Here is a 23,363-nt window from a genome sequence, read left to right on the forward strand (position 1 = left end):
AACCAAACGGGGAAGCAATTACTGTTGGAGCAGACCTAATGAAGACACTGCAAAGAATTCCTCTAATGGGGGAGAGCATCAAAGCCCATAAGAGGAGCAGATCTGGAAGGAATTTGCAAGTCTATGAGAGCAGAGCAGGACCGTCCTTAGGCATACACAGCATATGCGGCTGCGTAGGGCACCCAAAAATTTGGGGCACCACCGGGACCATAGGCACCAACTTCTCATCTTGCCGGGGGGTGCTCAACACCACCCTTCTGTTCCTGGCCCCACCCCCACTTCAGCCCTTTCCCCAAGCCTCCACCCCTGCCCTGCCTCCTCCTGCCCCTGCTCCATCCCTGCCCCACCTCTTCCCCACCTCCTCCCCCAAGCGTGCCCCATCCCCACTCCTCCCCCTCCCTCCCGGAGCTTGAACACTGTGAATCAGCTGTTCGCAGCACGCTGGAAGCGTTTGGAGGATGGGGAGGAGTTGGTAAGCATGGGGCTGCTGGCACGCGAGAGGCACAGGGGAAGGGGGGAAGGGTGGGAACTTGGCACTGGTAGGTGCTCTGCGCCCACTAAATTTTCCCGATGGGTGCTCCATCCCCAGAGCACCCACCCACCTATGACCGGGACAGCAGGTAAGAGCAGGTCGGCTCCCACACACCCAGCATGCACTGCAGTCTCCTTACTAGGCAGAAGGCAGGGGCCATATTCACAGAGCCGAATGCACTGGCATAAGGAAACCAGTTTAATAATACTGTGTAGGGCTCTATAAATCCTAAGAACGGCCCTGGAGCAGAGCAACAAAAGGCCAGTCCATTCTCCTTTCACTCATGCCCCGTGAACACAAGGCAGGTCCCAAAGTCATTACTTGGGTTTTACTCACTTCTTGTTTGGCCATGATTCCCATTGACTTTAGTGGGAGTTCAGCCTCAGCCTCACTAAGGTCTTCAGTTTATGTCCCTATGTCCCTGCTCCACCTTCATGCTGATCCCTAGAGCAGTAAGGTGCACTGGGGATCTTGGGGAGGGATTGTGCTAAGTACACTTATTTCCCAGACAATTATCTTTTTCCGAGATCCTCCTGGGGTGCTAAGGCTCCCCCTGTGCTCCCACCACAGGGATGTGCCTAAAAGTATAATCTAGCCCTGTATGCTTTAAGTAATTATCCTATTTGGCCCTTATGTGTAGTGTGTCACTGATTTACAGTGCGGTACAAACCTTAATGCATCCCCACTGTCCATCTGTGAACTAGGTAAGTATTATTACTTTCCTTGGATAGATGCGGGCAGTAAAGCAGGCAGGTTCATTGATTTTCCCAAGGTCAGTAACAGAGCTGTAGTTAGAACTCAGAGTTCCTCACAGCCAACGTTGTGTTCTTTCTCTTAGAACATGGGGAGTAGATTGACTAGAGCAAGAAGGGTTGAAAAGAAGGCGCTCTGCGGGCTAGTGAATGATGCGTGGCAACTAAGGAAGGCCTCAACATCTTGAGAAGATCCAAGACTAAAAGCTTCAATCATTCAGGCAGACAGTTTAATCCCCAGGAATCTAGCCAATGCTGGACCGCAAAGGTTAATGATTATCTATGTAATGTTTGTATTTCATGCCATAGATGCGATTGGCACTTAACCTAGGAAACAAAGACATAGGCTGAGATTTTTAAAGATATTTAGGTGTTGCTGCACTTAGCATTGCAATGCCTACGTTTCATTTTCAAAAGGAATTTAGACACTTAGGGGTCTAAATACTGCCCTGCTGATGCTGAATGAGGTGGAGGTACAGGAACATTTCTAATCCTAGTATCGTTTTGATGAATTTTAGACTCATGTCAGTAGCACAATGCTGGCACAGTGCTGTCCTGGCTCAAAAAGAGCTAGAAGGAGATGGGAATCTGTGGGAAGAAGGGCAAAGAGTGATCAAGAAAAGGCAGAAGAAGGACAATATATGTCAGAAGAGCACAGAGATCACACAATACAGAGGAGGGAAAAATAACCATCACAAAACTAAAAAGGAAACATACATGAAGGTTTTTCCATGTCTCTTTGTTGAAAACAGATTGAGGGTTTAAGGACAGTTTGTCCTGCTGGATATTGGACAAATGACAAGGCACGTGTCCAGCCCCATGAGAGATGCAGAACAAGATGCGCCATTGCTTGCATCTCCGCCGGCATACTGTCAAAAGGAATCTCCATCTGGCTGGCCAGATCATGTCTCCTGGGCATGAGATACAGAGAGACGCTACTCTCCTGTCACTTACTGCACACACACTCTCCAGGCCAGACCGAGCTCCCGTCTCGTGGGAGTCATCATTAACCTTAATGGCATGAACTGGGAAAAGATGTTCAAAAACAGCACATTAAAGTCACTTCCTGGTAAATGTACTAGAAGCATGTCGCATAGATTACAGAATCCCCTTCTCATGCTACCACACTTCCCTGAGGTTTTTCCCTCACTACTTGCTTTTAGAAAATGAAAATTTGACATTATTGTACACTGTGCAGAGCTCTCTGTCCTGTCCCTGGCAAACAAGGAGTTAATAGCCAGGGGCGGCTCTACAAATTTGGCCGCCCCAAGCAATCATGCCCGGGAGGCGCCCCCGAGCCGCGGGAGCAGCGGGCATGACTGCGGAGGGTCTGCTGGTCGCGCGGCTCCGCTGGCCCTCCCGCAGCTGCGCGCGGTTCGGTTGAGCTGCCGCAGTCATGCCTGCGGGAGGTCCAGCCGAGCGCGGGACCAGCGAACCGTCCGCAGTCATGCCCGCGCAGGTCCGTCGTCGGGCTCCGTGGACCTCCCGCAGGCATGCCTGCGGCAGGTCCACCAGCCCAGCCTGCCGCCCCCCTGGGAAAGGGCCGCCCCAGGCGGGTGCTTGCCCCGCTGGGCTCTAGAGCCGCCCCTGTTAATAGCAACTCAGGTGCTCCAGGGAGGGACCATAGGAGCAGTTGCTCCTGGCTTGAGAAGGTAGAGACTGCCTGGGAGAAGGTTGTTCCCTGGGCCAGTGCAGCCCCAAGCCCAGGGAATATTTGTGCATTGTGTTTTGAGGTTTTTCTGTGATGGGGAGAGAAAACTCTTGCTGCAAAAGGGGAGCTGACTGGCTGATCCTGTGCTTCTGAACTGCTCTGCGTCTCCAGCAGGTAGATACGCGGCATTAAGTTGTTTACCTGAAAGTATCAACAAAATTAAGACTTCAGCCACTCTTAACCAGTTGGCATTAGTTCCTTTAAAGCAGTGTTAGAATGACATAGGGGGAGTCACACGCTGTATTCCCAGATGCCTGCTGCAGAGCTGTGTGTGATTGGAAGCACATGAGTCGTGCTGCCTCCCTTATTCCTGATCACTTACCAGTGTCGATGCCGATGTATTTTTATATGATCTGCAGACTAGACAATTGGAATCATTCCATTCCCTTTATCCAGTAGGGCATTGCCCATCCTGGGAGTCCCTAGAGACATGGGACTAATTCATTGGTGACCTATGACCCCTTTGTAACAGCATAGCTGGCCTAAAAGGGCTTCCGAGCAGCCAGAAGCTCTCTTCCTTGCCAGGAACAGCCCTGGTGCAATCAAACTCCCCAGCATGCGCAGAGGTGACACCACTGGTTCTACAACCCCATGACCCCACAAGAGCCCCTGGTGCAGGAATACAGGGCAGGAGGGGGTATGGCTCAGTGTTTCAATGCCGCGGCTTTTCCTAAGATGCTGCAAGTCCCATAGGGGCCACAGCGGCCAGGACACAAGGTAAGATACCCTGTAGGGCTGCCCTAACCTGCACTGGGGGGCTGCATGGCAGCAACCCCAGGATAGGAAAAGCACAAGCCAGCTTCCCCTTAGTCCCTGTGCTAGCCTCCATGCTGGTGCAGAGATGAATCATGTCCAGAATGAGAACACTGCATATTATTTAAGAAAATAACATGATTCCTGGTCAAGATTGCGATCAGAGAGACCCCCAAAGAGAAGGGTTCTGAGTAGAGATTGTGGGGGAGGGGTAGGAGAGAGTGAGAGCAATGGATCTCCTTAAGTTCTGGTATCATTCTGGAACCAGATTTTATTGGAAACATAACACCTTTTATCAAAGGTCCTCCAAGACTCCACTCAAGAGACCCTCTTCCTGAAAGTATCATGTCAAGATTAAATGTTACTATAAAGTTCACTAAAGCAATGCAGGCAGCAGCCTCTCATACTTCAGTATCAGAGGGGTAGCCGTGTTAGTCTGGATCTGTAAAAGCAGCAAAGAGTCTTGTGGCACCTTATAGACTAACAGACGTATTGGAGCATGAGCTTTCGTGGGTGAATACTCACTTCATCGGAACATCCGACGAAGTGGGTATTCACCCACGAAAGCTCATGCTCCAGTACATCTGTTAGTCTAAAAGGTGCCACAGGACTCTTTGCTGCTCATACTTCAGTGGATATTTTACAAAGGTAAATGACCTGATATTACACATAGAGACTGCATGATGCTCTGTTAGAGGCCTTTTTGGAATGTCTCCACCTGCAGCCTCTTTGTAGTCTCATTGTATGTAGCAACAAGAGGTTCAGAAGTTCCAAAAAAGAATACTGACTCTCTATGTACAGTGTCAACCTCCTTACCTTGGCAATACCCACTGAATTGTTATGAGGGTCTCAAGATTGTATCACTTTAGTAACATTTAATTCCGCCCTTTGATCTGAGAAATACCTCCCTGCTTCCTTCCACTCCCACCAGTATATCGCTAGAGGGACAGCTTTGAGTTGACTCCCCTCTGTCATTCAATTCCTGAGCACTGTGTATGCCATAACACACCATTACATCATGGAATTGTTTGGTCTGAAGAGGCCCAAAACCTCATTCCAGGTTTACTTTTGACAGTGGCAGGTGAAAATTGTGAGCCAACAATGTTATTCCAAGTGAATTAGCAAACCATAACTAATTCTTAACCCCTCTGAAATTTACATAGGAGTTTCCATTCCAGAACAGACCAGTGGTCTAGCTAGTGAAACAATGATCTATGCCAGATGCTTCAGAGAAAATATGATACCTGCATGACACTATAAAGCAAAGGGAAAATTTCTTTCTGAGCCCAGCTGGTGATCAGTTTATGCCCCAGAGCATGTGCTGATATTACGCTAGCAAACACTGTTCACGCAGGCAGTCATAAGGAAATTTGACTGATATAGTTCTCTCCTTTTTTGCCACTAGCTGTAGGCGCTTAGCTGAAAAAGTTCACTGGGGACAGTCACACAGAAATGCAAGAGTAGACACAGGACTTCTTTATCTGTCTGACATTAGCACAATGTTTGTTCATGTGTGCTACTTAATGGGGGGGAAATGCAGATAACTGAAGCTTTGTTCTGCTTCCACAATGAATCTTAGGGTATGTCTACACAACGAAATTAGGTTGAATTTATAGAAGTTGTTTTTTTAGAAATCGTTTTTATATAGTCGATTGTGCATGTCCCCACACAAAATGCTCTAAGTGCATTAAGTCGGCGGACTGCATCCACAGTACCGAGGCTAGTGTCGACTTCCGGAGCATTGAACTGTGGGTAGCTATCCCACAGTTCCCACAGTCTCCGGTGCCCATTGGAATTCTGGGTTGAGAGCCCAATGCCTGATGGGGCAAAAACAGTGTCGCGGGTGGTTCTGGGTACATGTCGTCAGGCTCCCCTCTCCCTCCCTCCCTCTATGAAAGCAACGGCAGACAATGGTTTCGCGCCTTTTTTCCTGGGTTACCTGTGCAGACGCCATACCATGGCAAGCATTGGAGCCCGCTCAGCTCACCGTCTCCGTACGTCTCCTGGGTGCTGGCAGACGTGGGACTGAATTGCTATACAGCAGCAACTCATTGCCTTTTGGCAGCAGATGGTGCATTACGACTGGTAGCCGTTGTCGTCGTACTCCTGGGTGCTCTTTTAACTGACCTCGTGAGGTCGGTCAGGGGTGCCTGGGCAGACATGAGAGTGACTCAGCCAGGTCATTCCCATTTTCTGCCGAGCACCCAGGAGATGACGATGGCTAGCAGTCGTACTGCACCATCTTCTGGCGAGCAGCCAGGAGATGATGATGGCTAGCAATAGTAATGCGGCATCTTCTGCCGAGCACCCAGGAGATGACGATGGCTAGCAGTCGTACTGCACCATCTGCTGCCAGTCTATGATGTAAAAGATAGATGGAGTGGATCAAAACAAGAAATTGACCCAATTTGTTTTGTGAAATCAATGGCCTGCTAAACCCAGGGTTTTGAGTTCAATCCTTGAGGGGGCCATTCTGTGTGACAGTTGTTTGTGTTTCTCCTTGATGCAAAGCCGCCCCCTTTTATTGATTTTAATTCCCTGTAAGCCGTGTCGTCAGTGGCCCCTCCATCCATTAGAGAAATGGCAGACAATTGTTTCGCACCTTTTTTCAGCACAGAACCGGAAGCTGCAAAAGCAAAATCAGGCGAGGAGGCGATGGCAGCAGGGTGACAAGAGTGATGAGGACATAGACATGAATATAGACTTCTCACAAAGTACGGGCCGGGCAATGTGCCCCAGTAATGTGCACATCATGCTGATGAGCTCTGCATGGTCACCTGTGCTGATCAGCTCGCTGATCAGCCTGAGGCCTGGTCTACGCTACGATTTTAGGTCGAATTTAACAGCGTTACTTTGATTTAAGTCGGGACCCGTCCACATGACGAAGCCCTTTTTTTTTTTTTACTTAAATGGTTCTTTAAATTGATTTCTTTACTCCACCTCCAACAAGGGGATTAGTGCTGAAATCGGCCTTGCCGGGTCGAATTTGGGGTCGTGTAGACACAATTCGATGGTATTGGCTTCTGGGAGCTATCCCAGAGTGCTCCATTGTGACCGCTCTGGACAGCGCTCTCAACTCAGATGCACTGGCCAGGTAGACAGGAAAAGGCCTGCGAACTTTTGAATTTCATTTCCTGTTTGGCCCGGCCCGTACGATTGTCTACCAATCATAATGCACCGTCTGCTGCCAAAAGGCAATGAGCTGCTGCTGTGTAGCAATGCAGTCCCACGTCTGCCAGCACCCAGGAGACATATGGTGACAGTGAGCTGAGCGGGCTCCATGCTTGCCGTGGTATGGTGTCAGCTCAGGTAACCCAGGAAAAAAGGCACGAATCCATTGTCTGCCATTGCTTTCACGGAGGGAGGGATAGAGGGAAGGAGAGGGGGGCCTGACGCCATGTACCCAGAACCACCCGCGACACTGTTTTTGCCCCATCAGGCATTGGGATCTTAACCCAGAATTCCAATGGGCAGCGGAGACTGCAGGAACTGTGGGATAGCTACCCACAGATACCCACAGTTCAACACTCCAGAAGTCAACGCTAGCCTCGGTACTGTGGACGCAGTCCACCAACTTAATGCACTTAGAGCATTTTGTATGGGGACATGCACAATCGACTGTATAAAAACGATTTCTAAAAAAACGACTTCTATAAATTCGACCTAATTTTGTAGTGTAGACATACCCCTAGGCAATTTCATTGCCTTTTTAATGCAGTTATGAAAATGAAAATACCTACAATGACTACCACAAGATAATCCCTTTCTCTCAAAGGTCTGTGGGCCAAGCACAGCTCTCATTTACATTGGTGTAACTCTAGAGTAACACAGTTGCCTTCAATGGAGTTTCTTCAGATTTGTATCAGTTAAACCAAGAGCAGGTTTTGACCCTCACACTAGCAATTCCAGAGGCTTCAGGTACAAAACAGAATGAAGAGTATTCCCTGGAAAGGAGGGTTATTAAATTACTGATATTTCACTATTCACTGGGTAACTCTACAGGGGCCATTATTAGAAACTCAGCTTTTGTCATCACACCTCATATAGTTACCACAATGACTTCCTATTCTAGATATGGGAGAAAGCTGGTGTCTCAGCTACCTGTGTGGTAGCTGCTAATAAATGCTGACATTTTTATGGTGGCCACTCTATGATGTTCTAAGGCTGGAGTCACATCAACCCGCTAAAAAGGAAACTATTTCTATAATTTCACCACATCTAACCTTATCTACTTAGCTTTTGTAACAGAAGCTTACTCTTGTATGCTATATGCCTCACCTTTCTTAATGTCCTAACTTATGCTCAGGGTAACATGGGACTCTGACCAAATTAGAGATGGGCAAAAAAAATTGGATATTGACAAAATTTTTCCATGATATTTTGTGTTTTGACCAAAGAGTTTTTTAAAAGTTGAATATTTTCCCCCTAGCTGCAAAAACAATATTCTTAGTGAATTATTGTTGGTGAAATAATACAGCATCTTTTCATCCATGGATCTCAAAGCAGTTTATAGTCACCAATTCATTCCCAACCGAAAACACTGGGGTTTCAATGGGGCTCAGGGGAAAAAAAAAGTCAGTGTAAACACTTAAAGAGTCCAGCCCGTTCCCTCCAGAAATATAAGCCTTCACCACACATTCTCACCCACACACAATCTCAGTTTGCTCCCTTGTTTCATTCGGTAATGGAAATATGCTATTGGATATACACTGCTTATTTTAATCTGTTGTTTGTTAAAGGTGTAAAAAAGATTTTGAAAGGATGCAGTTTGTGTTTGTAGAACATTCAGATGTGTATGTTTAACTATAGGTTATACCCTGTAACAACTAAAATACAACTCTACCTCGATATAACGCTGTCCTCGGGACATATTATAGGTGAAACCGTGTTATATTGAACTTGCTTTGATCCACCGGAGCATGCAGCCCCGCCCCCCCCCAGAACGCTGCTTTACCGCGTCATATCCGAATTTGTGTTATATCGGGTGGCATTGTAACAGGGTAGAGGTGTATGTCATTTTTGTAGTGAGCAAAGCTATATGCTGGAATGTTCAACGTCACATAGGGGATTTGAATGCCCATTGGATTTCCCATTAACATTAATGGGAATTGGGCAGTCAGATCCCCCAGGCGGGTTTGAAAATTTCAGCCACAGTGTATGTTAGTGTTATAGTACACACTCCCTCCCAGCATGTTCTTGTGATATTGCCCTAATTATGGATGGTTAAGATAGACAGTTATGTGGCAATCCACTGAGGGTCCTTGTGCCATCTAATACGATTCTTCACATTTGAACTACAGTAAATATTTGTGAAAGAGGATGCAGGCAGAATGTGATTTCTACTCACATTTATGGGACAAGAGACTGTCAAAAGAATCTGCCCATCTTGTGGCTTCTTCCGTTGATAATCTTCTAAAAGAAAGGAAATGACAATCAAAGGAGTCTATGACAGACACCCTTCTGGTGCAACTTGCCCGGGAAGGACTGGACAAGACACCAGAGCTTTTAGACCAGGACTTTGTATCAACCAAAGTAAAGACAATCACTGATGAATTAATCCCAAGTTTTACACAAGTCCTAGTGCATGCTGATACAGGACACTTTGGGGTGTGGGGTATAGTTCTTTTAGCTAGACCTTAACGCAAGCTGGATGCAGTCAATAAAGCTGTTTGTTCTTGACTTTAATCATGAGACTTAGCATATCAGTTAAATGCTTCCAGTATTGTAGAGCATAATAATGCTATGGACTGAAGAAGCTGATCACCTGTTATGCAGAGGTGACTGCTCATATTTAGACTTGTAATAACAATGGGCCAAATTCTGTCCTCAGAGAAATGCACACAACTCCCATTTGTATCAGGGAGGTGGTATGCATGTTCTATCTGAGAATTTGCCCCAATGTATCCATGATGCAAGTATTTTCTAACAGAGCTGGTGCTGTTTCAAGTTCCTTGGGTTTCTGTCTTCCTTTTGGGACAAGGAGATCTCCAAAGATTTGGGGATTTTTCATTGCTTGCTCTCAAAAGATTAAATTAATTATTTTTCAGGGATGTTCAGTGCTAAAAACAATTCCAGTTGCCGGGATTGGGATTCAAGGCTTACAAAGTACAATGAAAGGAAGGAAATACAAATAGAAAGGGAAGGAGAATGGTGCATCTATACTCACTTCAAAGCCCGGTTGGGCTTATCCAGAAGAATGGCTGTGAAATCATTATATGAGTCTGATTTGTGAGACAGGCAACCAAGGCGAGTTCTCATCCCTCTGTTCCTGTAATCAATAGGGGATAGGGGTGCAGACAGGGGAGAACCAGAGAAGGTGACAATTACAAGATTAGCCAGAGTTGTACAATGCAAGATCTCAGTGACTTTGTATCTAATGAGGCCCCCATGCAGGGGTTCTGAGGGTTTAGCCAAACATCTTCAATGAAGGCTGAGAGATATCTAGGATGGTTTTTTGTTTGGGCAGATAGGCCTAAAATATCAGAACAGAGTCTCCAGTAATTAAAGCCCTTGCTTTTTGTAGCTGACAAGTCAGTAGGAGGTCAGAATGATGAATCGGTGTGAAAGGCCACAGGCTTGGAATGGTTTCTTGTGGCGCTCTTCTCTGGATGATAGAAGGGGGAACTGGGCAGCTGTGCCAGAAATCAGTCACCACTTTTCACCAGTGCAAGGATGGCACGAATACCATGAGCACTTGCAATTAGGGGGGCATAAAGGATCAGAGGGAGCAGGTGGGCTCTGCAAATGACCCTCTAATACAGAATCATAAAGGCCTGGCAGGATTCTGGAAGGAATCTGTAAATTCAGAGTGACCAGGACTAGTGGACTAGAGATAAATTTCATCCACTACTGATTTATCTGTGCAAGGATTCGCTCTATCATTTGCTCTCTAAAACATGTTCCACAGATTTCACCCCTTCGCACCTCGTAACCATTCCCACCCATCCAGTGGGGTAGGAGACACGTGCACAGCACACAATTATTACATAACAATCTGACTGGGAAAACTTGGGTGCAGAGGCATCAAACAGGAAGGTGAGAGCAATTGCCACTGTACAGGAACAGTACTATTTTGGCACTGTCCCCTCTCAAACAAATAAATATTGGTTAATAGTTTTACAACAGGGTTTGAAAGAGCAAGAAATGCATAATCCATTACTCCCCTTTCCAACCTGAAAAGCATCTCGGCTAATGGATTCTCCCAGCACTGAATAAGAGCACCTTCTCCTGCGGATGAGAATTGGAGAATTCAATAATTCAGCCCACAATCTTCCACTACTGGACCCAATCCTGACCTGGAAAGACCCTCTTCTTTTAACTCTTCTGCAAAACAGATTGATAAAGCTTTCCGTGATTGCAGAGGGAAGCACAACATTCTTCCATTCCATATATAATATTTTTTCTGAATACATTGTTGCTAGTCCCAGAGCCAATTTGCATCGTGCCTATTTTTTTTCTTTCTTTATCACTCTCAGATAGTTCCTATTATGCATGTTTTAATAGAGTTTTAGAGCAAATTAATATTAATTGAATGCAATGCTAATCTCTCTGGCATAATATGGACAGCTGGTAGCATTAGCTATTGCAAAATATTGAGATCCTTAGTTACAGGCATTGTTGGACAACATCAAAACATTGACATGTGACCAAAGATCTCAGGACAAAATTCCACAAGGACTCTAAACGTTGATGCAGAAACATTCCCTGTAAAATGCCATCACTCAACTATGTTAAGGACTCTGATGGTATTTCATTCAGACCCTCTTGTTGAGTCTAATCTATGAGCTTTTTTATGCTTTTTTCATCAGATACCCCCAACCTTCATCCTTCCTGCAATGCCTGTTCCAGCAGACTCTGTGAAAGGCTCATGAATTGCTCAGCAGAGGTGTGACATGCATTACCGCAATGCTGGTTAAATTTCTCTGATGTCTGAGATCAAGGGACTGCAGCAGGGAATAACAGTACATGAAAGGCAGAGATGCTGCTGCAAAAGGAGGATCTCATTTTTGATGGAATATTGAGACTAAGGTTTTGACTTCCAAGGAAGGACACGGGAGGGGAAGCAAGGAAATGGAATCCATAGGAAATGGAGAGGCAAAGGAAGGGCAGAAAGGGAAGTGGTACATTGGAATGAGCTTAAAGGCTTATCAGACAAGGGAGAGGGTAACAGGGTGGGAAGGGGTGAAGAATGGATCATTTCTTTTCAGTTACCTCCATGGAATCAGTAAGGCATCCATGCAGGCATCCGGTTACAGTTAACCCTTTAATTGGCTGGCTTGTAGGGTGGCGGGGAGGAGGGATTTATTGTTTCATGTCCTCTCCCTTAAAATCAAAAAATCCTCTGTAAAAGGAGGGACAGCTGTTCTCAACCCATTTAATTCTCTTGCCTCCTAGAAGGGAATGTTGGATTTTCAGTGAAAACCATTCAGAGTTGAGGGTTGGTCATAGAAGGAATTTCCACCTCTCCTTTAATCCCCAGAACCAAGGTTCAAGTCCAGCTTCAGGTCTAAGTGAAGTGAGTTTAGTGGTCTCAGCTCACCACCGAGTGGCAGGAGTTGACATAACAGTACATGTCATTCAACACAATTGGTAGTCTTTGCTCAATGGGCTCAGCACAGCACTGAACTGGCTAAGGCCAAACTACTTCTTGCCCCTGTCATCCCTCCAGGTCATGGTTGATGTTACTGACCAGGCATCATGGAAAAGCTGGCACTGCAACTAACCTGTAAATAAAATAACATGAGGACTTCACGCTTCTGTAGGGGCTGGTCCTTTAACCACCACAGGCTCAAACATTCACACACAATATAAAAGCATAATTCCTGATGCAGCTAATCATTTGGACTCTTGGAGTCTGTGAATGGCTGAGGAGAAGGAGAAAAGAACCGAGGAAATGGACAACCTTTGGCACAGGGCCAGTTTTTTCCTCTGCCTTGTGACTGAATCTCATTCCAGGGAGAAAGGCCAGGTTCCACCAGACAGGAAGCTGGCGGGACACAGGACAGGTAGATACTGTCTCCCTGGTGCACACGGTATAATTGCTTCCTAGTGATCATGGCAGAGGAGAAGCACCTGATAACCTCCCTATCCTCTTACCCAAAGAAGGCACCCAAGCAGAAGACAAAGGAGCAGAAGAGAGAGGAGATTGTCTGTCTGGGGAGGAGGGGGAAGCCCACAGGAGTGCCGCCAGTTTTTTTGGCGCCCTAGGCAGCGGAAGGTCCCTCTCCCGAAATACCACCCCCGACAGAGGCAGCGGAAGCTCCCTCCCCCGAAATACTGCCGATGACCGGGGCGGCCGAAGATCTGGCTGCCCCCGAAATGTTAGTGCCCTAGGCGACCGCCTTGGCTGCCTAATGGGTTGCACCAGCCCTGAGTGCCCAACTTCTTTGGGCCTGAGGAATTCCCAAGGCTACTGCCAGGGCAGGCTCCAGCTTTTTTGCTGCCCCAAGTGGTGAAGCAGGAAAAAAAAAAAGATAAAGCCGCGATCGGCGGCACTTCGGCGGCAGCTCTACCGCGCCGCTTCATTCTTTGGCGGCAATTTGGCAGCAGGTCCTTCGCTCCGAGAGGCACCGAGGGACCCACCACCGAATTGCCACCAAAGACTCAGATGTGCCGCCCCTTTCCATTGGCCGCCCCAAGCACTTGCTTCCTTCGCTGGTGCCTGGAGCCAGCCCTGGCTACTGCTGCCAAATGCAGCATCCATTTTAAGACCTGATTACGTTAAAAATGTACAAAGCCTCTTCCCCACTAAACTAATGGAGCAGGGATTGCATTACATGCCAGTGAGTGCATTTCCTTAATCCCCACCAGGACCGTCTGCCTTCCACTGTATTTTAGCTGAAACCAATCCCTATAATTCCCTAAGCCCCTTTGAATTTCCTTATTAACACAACCTCACTCGCATGTGAAACCAAAGCACGTGATCTCCTGGATTCCAGTAGCCAGGATTTTTCCTCCCCATTGCCATGCTGGCATTGGTCATTGAGGGCAGAGCTGGGCAGCTGCTGGTGCTCCTGTCCCGCACAACCCCACACATTCATGCACTTGAGTTCTACCACAAAAATGCTCTGCACTTTTCTGGGCACCTGATTTATGACAGTTCCACCCCATCTCCACTGTCCCTTGCCATCGTGCACAATGTTCCCTTCCCTCTATCACAGCCACCCTTCCTGCTGATGCTACAGCTGACTACTGGTGAACTTCTCTCTGACCAACCTATTTCTCTCTTCATTGCTGCAGTGACTAATTGCTAATGAGGGCAAACCTGAGGCTCTAGTGATCTCTCTCTTCCCCTGTCTTTTAAACCCACCAGTAATTCTGTCTGCTGCAGGTACAGCCAATTGGTTACACCTTGAGAAATCCAATCTGTGACTCTGTGAAACTGGTCCCAGTGGGAATCCATCCATGGATCTTTCCCCCACACTCTCACCACACACCCCATATCTTTTCCTGCCCTATAATAGAACTCCAATGCAGAGAGGAATTGCCAGCCTCTTCCGGTGCATCTTTTGAGGATGCTATTTGGGGGCAGAGGAGGGGGAGTTTGTTCTGATCGTGGCACCCAACTTCAGCAAGATGACATTGTAGAGTCACCCCAGGACAAGCACAATGAAGCCATCCCAGGGGAGAAAACTAATAATACTGAGGTTTAAAAAGGAAAAGCAGAGATTTTCAAAGAGACTGCAAGAGATTAACATCCATCAATATACGTAGAAAGCCAGATGAATTGAACATGGATAAGGCATTCCGGACAGACAGACAGACAGAGACAGAGAAAAGATACTCACTGCCTTTGACCTGTCCTCACGGCCTGTGGATCTTTGCCAATTGTGTGATCGGAGAGGCTCTACGGAGAGAATAGAGCAGTCTCTTAAGAGGCAGAAAGTCACACTCAGACACACCTCCCTCTCCCCACTTTCTCCGAGCAGCAGCACAGCTGACAGCAGCTCTCCTATCTGTGTCACATCCAGTAAACACTAAAGCAGCCTAATCCAGCAGACTGAGGCTTGGCTACACTAACACTGCAGAGCCGGCTCACACATCTCATTGGTGGGATTTCAGAATTGCCCACCTGATCAGAACACTTTGTTGCATCCTTCATCCTCCTCCTCCTTGTTAACCTGATCACAAATCCCTTAGCTTCTATTACATTAAAATAATCCACCGCTTGGCATATTCTGTATATGAGAAATGTTCACAGGGAGAATTCAGATGGGATTCCCCTGCAAACATTCTCTGTTGTTGTTACCCTGATTAAGTTGGAATAAAGCATCAACCTGCATTGTTGTAAAAAAAACCTCCTCTGAGGTTGGGATAGGTTATTGCTTTCAGATCATAGGTCACAGAGCTCTTTCCACAGACAGCTGCTGACAGAAAAGGTGCTGGAGAGTATAATTAAAGAGTCCTGTTGTCATCAGAACCAAATCAAATCTATTAAGAGGCAAAGAAGGCTCCTTATTGGATGTAATGTGATAAATGCAGAGCCAGTAAAAAATCCCCCCTGGCAGGTTACAGATGTGAATTTCCTCTCTATCCCATGAAGACCTGCTGTTATCTCACATTCTCTCATACCACTTCTCACCTGACTTTTACTAACAACCCAAATTCCCTGCCCTCCCACACAGAGCCACCAGTGTCTCATTTTCTGTCTTCTCTCACCTCTTCCTTTGTTACAGATCCAAATTCCCCTCTCTCTGCATATACAGACCTATGGGCTCTGCCATCCTTGTGCCCTCAGTCCTGAACTGGCAGAGGGGATAGACAAGGGGAAGCATTTTCAAAAGCAACTAAGTGACTTGAAAGTCAGTGGCACGTGTCCTCCTAAGCCACTTTTTTAAATCTTACGTGAGGTGACTTAGGTCTTTTTGCCTCTCTAACTTCTGTGAGGCTATGACGACCTGTTCTTATCCCACTTCCTTCTATACCACATGCCAGCCCTTTAATGCAGATCCTAACTAATATTCTCAGAAAAGATGCAAAATGTCTCCCTTAGCCACACAAACATACAGTTACCACTGTTTTACTGCTCCCTCCCGCCATTGTCTGGAACTGGTATTCAGTCTAAAGCCTCACCAGCCCCTCTTTCTTTAGTAAAGACTTCTGGCTTTTGTGTTCTTTGTGGCCCCAGCTTGAAGCATATCCTGAGAGCACATGTGGTTATATGGGCAGTATCTACTGAGAAAAGATTTTATGACTGATACACAAATTATTTAAGCAAATGTAAGAGCAGTACTAGCTTTTCATCTTGGAATTATTCCTTTATCACCTGGAGTTCTCAGGGAAGAGATTTATCTGTTCTCAGATAAGGACACAATACTCCAGGCTGATTGATCAGGCCTCAGTTTATCAGGAGCCAGAAACTGAACAAACATGGTGGCTGACATAGGACTTTTGTCATCCAGTGTGAGAGGCTGAGGCTCATAGTGTGCGAATGATAAGGTGAGTGAATTTGTTCAAACTAGATAAGAACCAGCATGAGCCTTTGCCCAAATCCAAACCAAATTGAAAAAAGTTGCAAAGAGCTTAGTGAACCTTTAGCGTATCATTTTCACTATTCTGTGCTTCTTCCTACTTCTGTCAGGGCTATTGCAATATCATGAGATGTGTTATTTTGCAATAACAAAAAGCCAGATCTTGAGGGCTCTTCAACACAACTTCTAGGCCAACAAAAAGGAAAGTTCATCTCCAGCATCCAGACTTTTTGACTTTGCTTTGATCTGAATCAAACCAAATCTCTGAGCCGCCAGTCCTGGATGTATAGTGAATCTGGAGATTATGGTGTGAGTCTTCCCTCTATTACATGAGGTTTTACATCATGTGAAGTCCATTGACATCAACAGTGTAACAAAGTGGAGAATCAAGCCTATAATTTGCCTTATTGATTCTCCAGATTAGGGTTGTTAATGCATCTATTTCTTGGGAAGTGGGTTATTGGGCAGCCCGGAATAACCATGGAGACTGATATTTCTCTCCATTACTTTCCTGGGTCAGGGTTGGGTTAATCGGGAACAAACTACGTGCACTGAGTTGATAGATGCGCCATGGCAAATGTAATTAAATTGAAGATAAAGAGAATTATATTTTGCAGTGTAATATTTTAGAAAGCTCTGTGAGGTAGGAGAAGGGTTTATAGCAAATTCCTTCTACAATGGCCCTTGTGTTTTTATTTTAGCAGACGTACTATGCTGGCTTCTATTTAAAAGCTTTTAATGAAACAGCCATTTAAATATTAAATTTGAATACCATCCAGCATTTTAAATCTTTTTAAGAAATCTTTTACAGCAATTTCCTCATGACCTAACAGCACATACACAAAACATAAATGTGTGGTATTGAAATGAGGTTATCAGAGAGACTCTATGGACACAAAGATTACTGGACAGGACAGAAGCTAATTTCCTGGATCAATAATCTAATCTCTACCATCAAGCTCTTTCCTTCAGGTCCCTCTGCACCTTCTGTAAACTCAAATGTCTCCCTGCTGCCTTTATGTCACTAATGTTTTGCCCATGGCAAGCTGACAACTTCCCCCAAATTTATGATTATGAACATACAACTGGTTGTCACCCCCTCGGCATGTTGCCCTGCTATGTGAAAACTCTTCTAGAACAACTATATCCATTGCTTCTCCTGTTGTCCCAGACTGTGGCTTGAGCCACTGAGCTGCCAAGTGAAAGTGAATGGCCACAGTTGTGAGGAAACGTGCTTCCTACAGAACAGCAGCCTTTGTTTCTGAAACCGCTAGCTGGCCCAGGATTGCAGCTTTGATGGTCTTGTAGTCAGTGGCAGCATCCTCACTCAGGGCCTGATATGCAACTTGTGCCTCTCCCACATTCCTCCTCCCACTGAGTGAGGACAGAGTAGTACTCTGCTAAGAGGTACCGCAGAAGGCCTCAAGGATATCATCTGGTCCGATCATAGACAGGGAAGGGCTGGCATTCACAGGCATTTTGGAGGGTGTTCCTGGGTTAATGAACTTCTTCACTTGGGCTACAGTCCATTATTTGACTCAAATAATCTCTTGCACCTAGTCATTTAAACATGCTTTTTCCCCCCTTCCAGTTTGGAAGTATGTGTGCATGTCCATGTGATTCTTTTTTCTTAAGGGTCCATAGGCCTTTGTTTGTCTCTGTTACAGTATGGTTAACTAGTCTCCCTGTTGATTCTAAAGATTTTAAATTCCTCACCTCACTTCTAATTTTAAGGTCTTCTTGGTTAGCTTGCTTCTGTTATTGAAAACTCCCTTTCTAAAGTGTAGTGTCACCATGCTACATTTTTGTACAATCCCTCCCCTGAGGATGTTAAGCGTAATTAGACTGTAGGCATTATTATCTAGTGAATAATTACTCCTCTGTCCCCTGCATTGTTTAGGAATAAGTGGCAAGTAGCTTTTCCTGTTGTGTGCTCTACAGCTAGTTGTTCCAAGAAGCACTTTTTCCAGATGCCAAGAAATTGCTTCCATAAACCTTGTTCCACCGTGACATTTGACCAACTTATATCCAGGGAGCTGAAGTCCCCCATGATTAAATTTTAATTAGTCTTTGTTGCCTCTTTGATCTCTGTGGGAAGAGCTCCCAAGAGCCTGAGGGCTTGCACTGGAGGACTAGCTTGCATTGATTGTTGTATCACAGCACTGCCCTGCTGCCCCACTGGGGCTAGCCGCACATTATTCAGCCTAACTAGGTGAAGCTGCAGCCGTGGGTCCTAAGCTGACTTCTGCCATGAGCTATATACGACTGAGAGCTTTGTGCTTGGATGGAGGGCAGGTTAAAAGGAACAAATAGTTCTGACCTGGAGCTGAAGCTCTGGAACAGACATACCCTGAGGAAGTCTAAATTGGTGTAATTTTGTTGTTGAGTAGCCAGAAGTGATAAGTTACATCAGTTTAGACTCTCTTAGAAACTCTTATTTTGACTCACCTCTGAATCTAGGCCACTGTTTGGATATGTTTGCCTTGACTTTTTTTCCTTTTCTCTGCCTCTCCTGTTTATTTTGCTTTCCCTTCTTCGTCTCTCTTTCCTGCTGTCTCAACCTTTTCTTCCTCCTTTTCTCTCTCTTCCCATAATTCGCTCCCTATTATGCCTCCTTGCCACTCTCTTCTCACTCAGTGCCTTGCCATTTTCAGCTTTGTATCACTATCCTAAAACCATCTGAATTGGCCACAGGGGGAATTCTCCCACTGTAGTGGGGACCGTGGGTGGTGCAGAGATGCCATAATGGTTCCTCTGGCACCCCACCTCCCACATGAGGCTGTTCAAACATACCCAGGAACCAAATTGGCACCTGGGTGGGCCCAGGATCAAGGGACTGCAAACGTAGTTTAGTGCACTCTTTAATCCCTCTTCTGGAGTGGTGCTGAGCTCTTCTCAGCCACAGTTCAGAATTAGGGCCCAAGGAACATCTCTAGTGTTAAACATTACAATCGCTCTCAGTATCTGATGTCTAATATGAGAAGTCCTCCTAGAGATCTCTGTTCAGACAGTGCCATGTTGTTTTGGGGTTAGAATGAAGCACATTGGGATTGCAGCAAAGGTCACGCTCTTGCCGCCTGAAATTAACCCTCCTGTTGCCAGAACAGTGAATTACAACACTAAATAAAAAGGTGATTTATAATATGTGAGAAGGGCCTTGTGAGAAATCCACCAGGTGGGATCTATATTTTTGACTGGTGGTAGCCAAAGTTTGTGGCCCCGAAGCCTGTTTTCACTAGGAGGAGAAACTGATGATAGCACCGGGTATTTTCTTTGGTGCAATTTTGTTTATTTACAAAGATTATACATAAAGTCCTGTTTATTGTTATACCATTATATATTATTAGTAGTATATTATTAAGATTATACATAAAGTCTCTGAACACAGCAGGAATCAAACAGTAGGAGAGTTTCTTTGCTTGCTGTTCCAAACCTGCCTTTTCCAGCCAGCACTCTGCACCCCAAAAAAGCCTTGTCTCTTAGATTTCTCATATGGCCACATTACCAGTGCTTCTGTTACTGTCTGCTTAGCTTTCCGGCCACTTCTGTCTCTCCCTGCTCCTGCTCCCTCACACGCAACAAAAAACATTGTGCCAGTGCAAGCTGTAGCCCTTGCATTTAAAAAACCTTAGGGCCATGTTGTTCTGCTTCTCCTTAAGCTTTCCCATGTGCCTGTATTCTGGGTGCTACGTCTGTTTTTTCAGACATTTCTTTATTTTTGTTCTGAATGAAAGGCAGCACTTTCACCTAATCCATAATGACAAGGTTTAACCCAGCTCACAACAATACTAACATGGTCAGAAAACATCTGAGGCTCTAGTTTAAAGCTTTGTGATGCTTCTACTCCCTTTAGACCTAGGAGAGAGCGTGAAGCTCAGGTATTGTGCTGGGGAAGGCAGGACAGACATTGGGACCGCATACTGGGTAGGTGTGGTAGGAAAGCATCGGGGCTCATCCTGTGCTGGGAAGGAAGGTAGGAGAGCACAGGGCTACAGAGTTCCATGAAAATTAAAGACCATGTTAAAAATACAAATATGAGATACTTAAAATATGATCCATAGGTTTGTCTTTCTGTATTCAGCATGAGAGTGCCAGCTATTTAAATTCTTACCCTGTGTCAATGACAAAAGCATCTCCTGGACTGTCTCTGGCATCATGCTGTGATTGATGCAGCAGAACAAATCCTTCTAACTGCTAGATGGCTTCTGACCACAGCCTGTGTGCTCAGGATTCAGTCTCACTGATTCCTCCAGGCACGCAGAATGAAAAATCAACAGCAAGGGAGCAAGTAAGGCTCCCTGAGTGGTAATGGCATTTGCATTGGGACGGAGCTGCTGAGATTCTCCTTAAATGTGATGTCTGTACACACACACACACACACACGTGTGCACGTGTGTGTGCATTTTGGAGATGATGCTGGTATGTGTGGAGCAGAGATGCTGAAAATATTTATCCTGACATAGGTCTGTTCAGTGTCATCTTGGAATCCTCCCAGCTTTCAGCCTCACTGATGCTGCTGATGTCAATATGGCAGTATCTAAACTGCAACTGGCATGAACCCCTGTAAAATGGGGTTTACCGTGGAAACTCTGACAGACCCTTGCTGGAAATGTACAAGTTATAAATACAAATTATATGTGGTAGAGCCAACTAGATGAGGGAGCAGAAGCAAAAAATTCTGCACATTTGTACATGTGCTGTGACATCAGATACACATCGGAGAGTGGGGTTTGCTGGACACTGCAGTTAACTTGGTACTTACAGTCTCCCGGAATTGTCTGTAACTGACCTGGAGTTTCCAAGAGAAGGGTATAATTACACTGAACACCTTATAAACTAGCAGGTTCACCAAATACCCATGTTCAGGCTGACACCTGGAGGTTGCAGTTGCATCCCATTACAGGCCCAAGTGATGTGCAATTAGAAATCCATTTAATAGGGATGGCAGCTATGTCCGCATGCTCTTATCAGACCCGTCACCCACAGGACACACAAGCCCCATCTACAGAGTGGTTAGGACTGTTGGCCACTCCTCAGAGGTGCAAGGTGGTACAGCAGACTAGCTCCCAATCCAGCAAAGGATTTAAGCACATGCTTAACTTTAATGGGCAACTCCCAGTATTCAATTTAAGCACATACTTAAGTGCTTTACTAGATCGGGATCTTAATGTGCCATCTTTCATCTGGGGAGATCACTGTTCAAATCTGGAATAGGACATAAATGAAATGTGCTAGATGGGCTCACCGTGTTCTCCAGGAGATCTTTTTCCTCATAAAAAATACCACACCATTCAGCTCAATTCTCTGCTCAGGAGGCTGGACTGGAATAGCCGGAGTATCACAGATCTGGACTGAGGTACACTGGCAGAGTTGTGATTTTCAGGATTCGCATGCATTATTCCAGCCCTAATGATTAAGCACCCACAGTGTTGTGTAGAAAGCTTTCAAAGTAACTGCTCAGGCTATTCCCACTGACTATAAGCCAGCGTTATCGGTTTCTGTGTAGGAGAGGCCTTGTGGTGGAAAAAGAAGCATGCTGCAGAGAGGTGGCATGGTGCAATGAGGGAGGGGCATGGGGTTTCAGTACCAGAACAGCAGGGTTCATACTGGTCAGAACTGAGGTGCATTAGTAAAGCTGTGTGGGCACCTGGCACTAGAATAACAAGATTAATATGGGTCAGGAATGAGGTGAATTGATGGGAAGCCATATTGAAAAGCTTGTGTAGACTTCAGTGCTACTGGCCCCTCTTATTTCACGACCATTCTAATTTACCAGATTTCACCCCAAGCACTGAACATAAAACAAAAATATGGAAATTGTTACAACAGAGTATACCATGAGTAGTAGTTATCCAACAGCCAGTATGGAGGGTAAAGACAGCCCTCCTGGACTAGCTGTCGCCTGCTCCCCACTCCCAACTCTCTTACCATCTGCACGTTTACACTACATCAAGCGCTTGGCATAGTTCTGTCACCTCCGACACATTCTCCTTTCACTCAGATTAGTTTTATTTTTAATTAACTGAGCAGTGGTGTTAATCACTCGTGTTAGTCACAATGGCATGAATAACTTGGATGCAGAGTATGATCCATCCTTGTAAAAAAAAAATGAATGAAACTAAAAATATAGTGAAGACCTCGTAACTATAGCTACCAGGATAAATTATTGTTATTCTAGCAGTGTAAAAAGACCACAGCTACTCCCCTTGAAACAGATATCACCTCTAGAACCAGAGTCCCAGCTTCTAGTATGGGCCCTGACAAGGTTTGGTGAGGCATGGAGGGGGGCTAATCCGAGGGAATACACAGCTCTTGCTGCAATTGCTAATTGGAAACAGTGTCTAGACTTTTTAGGCCATTCATAAGAGGCCACAGAAAGATTAACATACCAACAGAAGCAGTATGGTGACATTAACTGGGGTGACAGTCAAAGCGGATCTCTCCCCCACCCCTTTGCAGGCCCATTGTTCACCACAGGAATTGGTGCTAGAATAAAGAAAAAGTTAACACCAAGGAGATTACATCTGAGCTGAGAACCAAGAGGCCTGTAGCCCTGTCACACAGAGGCCTTTCCCAGAAGCTTTCCTACATAATAATGAACTCCTAGGTCTTACCTGTCTTGTAGCTGTCAGCATGGTGGTGGCTACGTGGTTTTGGCAGGTACTTGATGGGCATGGCTCCTCGAGGCCCTGAATGACAGGGTCTGCCGCCTCCTGGTACATCGGGGAGCGTGAAGGGCAGCCAGCCTGACCACAGTTATCTCTAGAATAACTGCAGCACCGTGCTACTCTCCTAGCTTCCTAGCTCTGCATCTCATGAAAAGAACAAGAGCTGGTGGAAGGAGGAGGGGGTTATGAAGGAGAGAGAAGGGGGAGAAGAGAGAGAGAGAGGACGCTCTCGCAGATGCATACACACACAGTGGATAGAGACACACAGAGACTTGTGCAGGATGGCACAGCCTGTCTAGCTCTCATTATTCCAGTGCACTGGCTGCTGCCTAAGGCTCACTCCCCAGAATTCACTTGTTTCTGCATACGGTGGTGGGAGAGGGGAGGGGAGAATGATTCCCAGGAGATCGCTGGAGGACGGGAAGAAAGGAGGGTTAGGGCTTACCTGTTTTTTGGTTTATTAACCTGGGAAGGAAA

The 23,363-nt window shown here is 45.9% G+C and overlaps 1 protein-coding gene across 1 annotated transcript in view; it reads right to left on the minus strand.

Annotated features, from left to right (window-relative positions):
* The window catches only part of RGS8 (regulator of G protein signaling 8), a 32,574-nt gene extending 9,558 nt beyond the window's left edge, over positions 1-23,016 (minus strand). Inside the window, exons 1-4 of the mRNA XM_039486715.1 lie at positions 22,833-23,016; positions 14,536-14,594; positions 9,915-10,016; positions 9,096-9,160 (exon numbers count right to left, since the gene is read on the minus strand). Coding sequence (XP_039342649.1) covers positions 9,096-9,160; positions 9,915-10,016; positions 14,536-14,594; positions 22,833-22,940 — 334 coding nt within the window. The 5' untranslated portion in view covers positions 22,941-23,016. The remainder of the gene's footprint in view (positions 1-9,095; positions 9,161-9,914; positions 10,017-14,535; positions 14,595-22,832) is intronic.
* Positions 23,017-23,363: the final 347 nt, after the last annotated feature.

This window comes from Mauremys reevesii, linkage group 8 (assembly GCF_016161935.1).
Source record: "Mauremys reevesii isolate NIE-2019 linkage group 8, ASM1616193v1, whole genome shotgun sequence".
NCBI classification, from domain to species: Eukaryota; Metazoa; Chordata; order Testudines; family Geoemydidae; genus Mauremys; species Mauremys reevesii.